Source organism: Quercus robur, chromosome 12 (assembly GCF_932294415.1).
Source record: "Quercus robur chromosome 12, dhQueRobu3.1, whole genome shotgun sequence".
NCBI lineage: Eukaryota > Viridiplantae > Streptophyta > Magnoliopsida > Fagales > Fagaceae > Quercus > Quercus robur.
In genome coordinates, this window is record NC_065545.1 from 380395 (window position 1) to 388306 (window position 7912).

The 7912-nt window shown below is 35.4% G+C and overlaps 1 protein-coding gene across 2 annotated transcripts; it reads right to left on the reverse strand.

Moving 5' to 3' along the window:
• Positions 1-1156: 1156 nt before the first annotated feature.
• On the reverse strand, positions 1157-7106 carry LOC126708817 (magnesium transporter MRS2-I-like). Of its 2 annotated transcripts, none has more exons than XM_050408778.1 (11): positions 6527-7106; positions 6371-6400; positions 5928-6081; positions 5342-5463; positions 3947-4021; positions 2958-3182; positions 2834-2878; positions 2619-2663; positions 2236-2265; positions 1933-2052; positions 1157-1792 (listed from the first exon to the last, which is right to left on the reverse strand). In XM_050408778.1, the coding sequence occupies exons 1-11, from the start codon at positions 6785-6787 to the stop codon at positions 1706-1708; spliced, it is 1194 nt and encodes a 397-aa protein (XP_050264735.1). In that variant the 5' UTR covers positions 6788-7106; the 3' UTR covers positions 1157-1705. The 2 variants fall into 2 exon arrangements, with proteins under 2 accessions (XP_050264735.1, XP_050264736.1); XM_050408779.1 differs by having other exon boundaries at positions 6371-6413.
• Between the last annotated feature and the right edge of the window lie 806 nt (positions 7107-7912).

The following is a 7912-nucleotide window of genomic DNA, read 5'->3' on the forward strand; positions in this document are numbered from 1 at the left end:
TTGAGTTTTATATTACTTCCAAGAACCATCCTCTGCCTCTCTCTCTTCTACATCCTATCCTATGCTTCTTCACTCCCATTGTACTCCACCTGTTTTCTTCAACCTCTCTCACAAAGTCAAAAGTAACTACCAAATCAGTTTAGCTCCAACTATAACAATTTTAACCTATATCATATACTCCCAAAATATTTATACTTTTTTAATATGGACGTGTCTTTTTTTACAATTGGGTGTAAGAAAGAAAGAAAGAAAGAAAGAAAGTGGAGATTCATTTCCTGCGTTGTGATTATGCACTATCGTATATGAATGTTAGGTTCCTTATTTCTTTTATAAAAAGCTTAATTTGACAGATATTTTTTAGCTAAACAAATAATTAGCACCTAACCTTTAATAGATAATGGTCTGATTTTTACAAATTTCAGAATATCCACTCAACTAACACCTAACAATAAGTTGTGTTGCACTTGCATATCCTCATAGAAATAACGCATCTCTTGCTCACATAAACAAACCAATACCACTGTTTATAAATTTTTGAGTACTGCTTCTGGACATGTACAATTCTACTGTCCCACATATACCAAACAATTATGGGGGGAAAATATCTATGAGAGGTCCCAATGGGTAGGTAACCGACGAGCTTATCTCAAAGAAGGTCCATATCAACCTAAAAATATAGACTGTCCATACAACAATGATAATCACCGTCGTCAAAAATCGGCCCCCCATGTAAAAAATCCTGGCTACGCTCCTGTGTAGGTTGAAGGTTAACTCCATCTATCAGTGGATCGAATGAGATATGCTATAGCCTATATATAGATTTTTCTACTTTCCAGTTTCTAGTCCAAAATCATATGAAGAACAAATAATAAATTATTAGTTAATAAATTTTTATAAACTTGATCACTTTTTTTTTGGGGGGGGGGGGGGGGGGGTGTATCTTATTCTTGACAAAATGCTTTCCAGCCCTTGAAATTCTGGAATTTTTTTTGAAGATTGATTGAGTTCATGTAAAGTTGCACCTGCCACCTCAACCCTATCTAATTGTTTCAACAAACCAATGGGGTAATCATTTATTGGAAAAATGACCTACCATCCAAAGGGGCCCAGAACATGAGATTTTGTTGACAACAATGCTAAAAGAGGGTAGTAGTAATGAATGAATAGCCGCGTGCTGCTCCTTCCAAGTGTGTGTCTCACAACACAACACAACACAACACAAGCTTAATTTAAATCAATCAATGGGCCCCCCGGATGTTTGAACATGATACAAATACAATGGTACCCTCCCTCCTAGTCCTATATATGAAAAGGGTCAGGTTATTATTAAGAAAAAGATTCATGTTTTATCCAAATGAATGCTATTCCTGTAGAGCAAATGTTCCAATCCTCAGACCATGCCACATACTGGGCCACTATATAACTCTGCTGCATTGATTTGTGCCCACGGACCAAGGCAACTTTGACATTGTTATCCCAACAGTTGCTATTTCATGTAACCAACTTTTAGCCGATTTAATGACTAATTACAAGTGAACCCATGAACCAATCTGTATTGTAATTCTCATGGAAAAAAATCACTGCATGAGGTGGCACTTGAATTGGATAAATCAAGTTGTAGTCATGCTCCTCAATTTCACCAGACTTCAGGTAAAATTGCAAGCTTGATAATGTATAATATCCTTCCAACTTGGTTGTATAAATTTCAAGAACCAACTAGACCTTTGTGCCGAGCATATGAAATTACTGATAAGAAGAGAGATGCACAAGCCACTCCTGCGAGGATCACCACCTGAAGGTCATAAGAAAGGAAAGTTGATAAGTAAATCATATGAGTCATCAAGCATATTGGCAAGACATGGACAGAAAGCTTTGTTAAGTTCTTCAGTGATCTAATTTTATTTCCATTATGAGATTATGAACCATACATACCCATTTGAATGCGTATCCATGGTCATCGTTCAATATATTTGGGATGTTCATGCCAAATATTGCAGCCACCACAGAGTACACAGACAAACAAACAGTCCCAGAACTTAGGAATAGTTCTAGCTGCCACAAGGAACAGAATAAGTTTGATCAAATTCATAGACATAATGTAGATGGAATTGTTTTAGACAGAATTATATGAAAATAGATTGTGGCCAGCTCAATTGCAAAGAACAGTAAAAGAAGCTTGGTGATGATGAGGAGAGATAGAGGTCAATAAACCTTGACAGAGCTCAAAGATAATACCTGAATCAACTGATTCCGATGATTATCAAGCTGCAACAAGGGATGCAAAAGAGATTAGAATGCAATACTAGTCCAAATGCTTTTAAGGGTGTAATAGCAAGCCTAGGGGTTTTTGATCATTTAGGTGAGAAGCTTCAAATTTCACAGAAGAAGTAATTCAAAAAGTGGGATATTTCAAATTATCAAAAAACCTCCAAAAACTGTATTGGACCAACTTTATTATAGTTCTACTTTCTAGTTCTCCATTATTAGCCTTATAGCCTAATGCTACTTATTCTCATTTCAATTCATCACAGACATCGGATTTATGAGGTTCCTGTTGTTCCATTTTTAGAAAATGAAATTAGAATAGACAAAAAGATTTGAGTTGTCCAACTGGTCACCTGGATATTGATGTAATCCTCTGTGTCATCAATGTATTCACGCAGCTGATCAGAAAAGATTATTTAACATAGCATCAATATGATCCAAGAAGAAGCAGAAAGAAGGTGCTAGATAAGTTCTTTCAATTTAACTCTACATCATTGCAGATAATTTGGATTCCATATATGTTACTGTATCAGGAACAGAAAACATGTTAGGACAGGTTGATGCATACCGTAGTCAATTTGTTCATTGTGCCATCAATTTGCATAAAGTATGCCTGCAAAATATTCCAGTACGAAATTAGACATTAGTTTTAGTTTTAGCAAAACCTAAAACAATTAAATGAAAATATTAACCTCGAGCAACATTTCAAGCTCCTCAACGTCAGTCTCTCCTTGACTTGTTGCTGCACTTCCCCTACTTATTCTCGATATCTTTGAGCCTATAACAGGAGAGGAAAGAAACCAATTAGGAGCATCTGAGACACTGACAGGTGAAGATGCCCCAGCCAACTTTCTTGATAAGTAAAGGTCTTCCATATCATCATCATCATCAAGAAGTTGTTCAAGTTCATCCCTTACCTGAGAAAACCAAAATGCCAATAAAAAACCCATATCCATTAACCAATAACAGCGTCAGCTTTAAGTTGCACACACTACTGCTAAGAATTTTATAGCTTCCATCTAAAAGGAGCCACTTTCATTTTTGTTCTCTTTGGCTGTCAGTACTCTCAAGGAGAAAGAACCCTCCAATTGTTTTTCACTCCCTAGAGACTTCTCATCTTCAGTTAACATCCCTTAGCTTGTGATCCTGCTGTCACCCTGATCCTATTCCATTTTTTTGCAGAGAGTTAGCAAATTTAATAATCTTTTTAAAGTTCGCTTGTTATCTCTCTCTTTAACTTTCCAGCATCCAAAAAAATAGAGGTTGTTCTTTTGGAGTATGAATAATAGGAACTTTCCAAGTAAGCTAATAAGTACGGTCATTAACAACATATCAAGAGCTGAAAACTCTTAAGCCAAAATAGAGATTACTCTAAAATCCAGTCCTCCGTCATTGTTGACAAGTATCCATAAAGTAGTCTATAGGTACCCCCCTCCCCCCCAATCCACTTTCTTACGGAATAGGATGGACAATGCTACAAAGTACAATTTTAAAATAAGATGCCCAGCAGCACTATCTGAAGTCCTATGCTCACTCAATTTAAAAGTTAGCCAACCTCCTAAAGCAAATTATATTCTTGTATAAAAGCAATAGATATTTAACCAACCACATAAACAAAGCAAAGAATTTTATTTTTACCTCAATTAAATAGATTCCAGATGCCATATAGATATCAACATACCTTTTGAACCCGATTTGTCAACCTTGTCATTGCACTTTTCAATTTCCGCACGCGATCCAAATTACGACTACTAATCTGCATATTATGGTAGGTGTTTTACCAGAAAACAAGAAGTTTATTATCTAAACTCTATTATGTATGCGTATTTAATCTACATTTAATGAAAGACCAAACAACTAATCTTACAATCAGGCTATTAGCTTGATCATGCCGACAGTCCTAAATCATAGTAAATTGGCAAAAACACCACAACTTCAAGTTCCTAAGTGCAGAAAATCTTTGTGCCCTAGACCTATATATAGGATTCATGTAGCCCACCTAGATACTTGAAAACATAAACTATAAATTTCATCAACTATAAATACATTATTATCAATTTGAACTCAACCTGGAAAGGATATCTTTCAACCATTATAGGTTATATCTGTTATATCATCAAGTTAGAAGTGAAATGTTTAAGTTTCTAACATTGCTCTATCATTCATACAAAAACTAGAACAAGTCATTATTACCGAGCTTAGGATTTATGACCACAAAGACCTATTGGAACTAAAACTTATTGCTGACATCTTGTATTAATTGTGCTTTGAAATCACAGGTAAGTTCTTGTGTATCATACAATTACCTCAAGCAGTTTCCTTAAGTACTTCTACAAGTTCCCTAGAAAATCTACTATGCAGTCCCCATAATTTAGTCTATTGCGATTAATTTTAATTCTTAGTTTGTTGCCTTGTAGAGATAAATTAGTAATCAGAAATCTATGCAGCATTTTAGTTCAACACAACGAGAAGCACATCAAAATAGTTATTTCTAAAGGTTCTTTTCCATATTATCACCTAGACATGGTGCCCAAAAATTCAATCTTTAGAGTTTGTATGCAAATTTTAATAGCAATTGCTTAGTTAAAACTTAAAAGTGGTTCTTGGTTTAGCGTACAATCCTAATAATCTGCCCTATACTTTGAACTAGAAATGAGATTTACACATTCAATGAAATGCCAAAAGAATGTAGGAGTGACCACTGTTGGCTTGCTATGCATTTGATGCTGATGACATCACTATTTCCATTTGCAAATAGTGAAATTAGAAATATAGTGGCTCTATGGATTCGTGCAATGCAACCACTCTGCTTCAGAATTCAACAAAAGGTGCAACGCTGACATAGATATGAAACTTAATTGTATGCAAGGAAATTTTAATATGATATAGCTTCTTCTTTTTTATAAGTAATGTAAAACTTTTATTAATAAAAAAGCCAACCCAATTACACTGGAAATGTACTATAGGGGCAATATGATATAGCTTTAAGTAATATAACCATGTGAATTGGAAACAGCATACAAGCAATAATTCAGATTCCTAAGTACATCTAAGGCTGAGTAAACAAGGTTCTAACCTTGGAGGTCAGCTCATCTAAGGCTGGATAAACTTCATTCTCTAGTTCTCTTGTGCGTGCATCAAGAAAACTACAAATGGCTTCTAGTGCAACTTCTAAGGCTCGGAATTCAAATGGAAATTCTGCATTGCATATAAAACAAATTGCTATGATATCAAAGAATCGAACAGTTGAGCCATAAGCAAGAGTAGTGATAGTGCACTAACAAAATTTATAATGATAAGAATGCTTTATGAACAAGAAAATGAAACTATTCCTGGAAATATTATTTAGAGTGATGCTACTACTATTACAAAATTTACTACATAAGCTTTACAAATTGATGCGTTAATTTTTAAACATACAACAATAAAGTAATTCTAAATTTTATTTATTTTTGTTGTTACCGCAACACCAATCACATTCATTGCCTAATCAATTTGTAAGTTTGTTACAGAAAAATTGGTAGAAACTTTAGCATTTTTCTTGGTCTACATGACTCACTTTCCATCCCAAAAACTAAAGAAGCATTTTTCTTATTTTTAACATCATAGAGCATCAAAACAGGCCAAAAACACCCATAAAAACATCTTGAACGAAGTCTTACCATTTTCTTCACCACTTTCAACATCATGTTGAACGCCTGGGTGCTCTTCTTCTTCTCCTTGGCCCTGGTAAACTGCATTTCCTAAAGGCAATCGCCTTCGTAGCTCCTCAATTATAGGAACTACGTTATTATCAAATGGATCTCTAAGCAATACCTACAAAAAACCAAAGTATCATTTGCCTCAAAAGAATTGACTCCAATTCATTTGAAATTGAAATCAACTGAATTTTGGTCATACCTACCTACCAAACACTAAAAACAGAACAGATAAAATTAAAAAAAAAAAAATTTTAATTAAAAAAAAAAAAAAAAGTACTAGTACTGTTTAAACTTTGAAGAAAGGTTAAAAGTTCACCCCTCAAGACCTTCAGAAATCACTGCTTTCCCAAAACCCCAATATATCATATAAACAAACAAGAGGAAGTAGAATTTTGTTTTTTTACCTCATCTGCAGTGATTATTGCTTTAATGTGCTGAAGAGCAGAACTCAAAAACAACCCCAGAAAAAAAAATTTTAATTAGCTAAATATTTAAGTCAATTAAAAGAAAATTAATAAAGTTGAACACACAGTTGAATATGAAGCAAGAAATTGACACACCTCCAAATTAAGAACAATAACTTTTTCTCTACCAAGAATAGTTGAAGGGTATGAAAGCAGAGGATCAAGAATCCGAAGATCTCTGGCGTTAATCTGAACCCGGCGCATAATAGTATACTTGTCTGCATCCAATATGGAACTCTCCCCATTGTGGTCTAGTGAAATCCAGCTCCTTGAAACCGCTGTCTTCTTCTTTAAACTAACTTGAGTTTGAGTTTGAGTACTAGTCTCCACCGGAACCAATAACCCGTCTCGACCCATTTCTGAGAAATCACTTCCGCATCTTTAATGAGGAATATAAGCAGTTATGTTGGTGCTGCAATGTACAAAAGTAGGTGAGGATGGATAAAGTGAATGTAACGCTGGTTGGTGCTACTAGTGAATTGGCATGATGTTAATCACCAAGTGTACGTTTTGTGTTGTTGAGAGTTGAGAGAGATTGGTGGGGCTTGGAATTTGGGTTTTGGTATTAGGGGTTGAGAGAGGGTTGGGTTTTGGAGAAGAAGAGAGCGGTGACATTGGTGGAATCTTTGTGAGCTCTGTGTCTGAGACTCTCAGATATTTGCATGGCTTTTAGTGGCAGCTAGTGGAATGTTGAGTTAAAAAATTGGAGGGGAAAAAGGTTTGAAACCACTGTTATTTTTTAGGTTTCACTCTCATGCTTAGGCGCGTGCTATTGACAATTTCACTGTTTTTTTTTCTTAAATTTATTTTTTACTATTGCCGGTATGGTAGGTTAGTTTACTCATTCATCTTGTGTGGTGTTGAATCTCCGACTTCACTCTCTACTCATTTGTAACATGTGTGTTGAACTTATGACCATTTTATATTCATCTTTAAGGTCCGTTTGGTTGAAGGAGTGAAAAATTGGGAGGATGAAAAAAAATTTTGTTTGGTTAAAGAGAAAAATGGAAAGATAGAAAATGTAGTTTATATAAATTGACTATTATATCCTTATTATATAATATATAAGAAATAGATATATTTACACTCATTAAATAATATAAAAATGAATACTGTAAGGACTCAATTTGTAACGACCCATAATAATGTTGGGTTCGCACGTAAAAAGGTCCAAACAGTATCACTTATAGAGCGTGGGTTTGAAAGGCTAGGTCTTGGTCACCGAGCGGTAGCTCGTGTTGGTTCTGGTCAGTAAATCTCATCCGGGGAGTCTGGGGAGCTCTCTGCTCTTCTTATTCTCCTTGCTTCTAGGACACCATGGCTGGGAGGACGGGTTGCCCCCCCACTATCTCACACTGCCTCTCTTATCCTTTTATACGGGCATTTATCCTCTCACCAGCGTCCACGTATAAGCTCACTTTCCTAGGACTTAAGACCTGTCCTGTCAGCCCATACCTGGAGTGGTTGGGGGTGGTTGTAAAA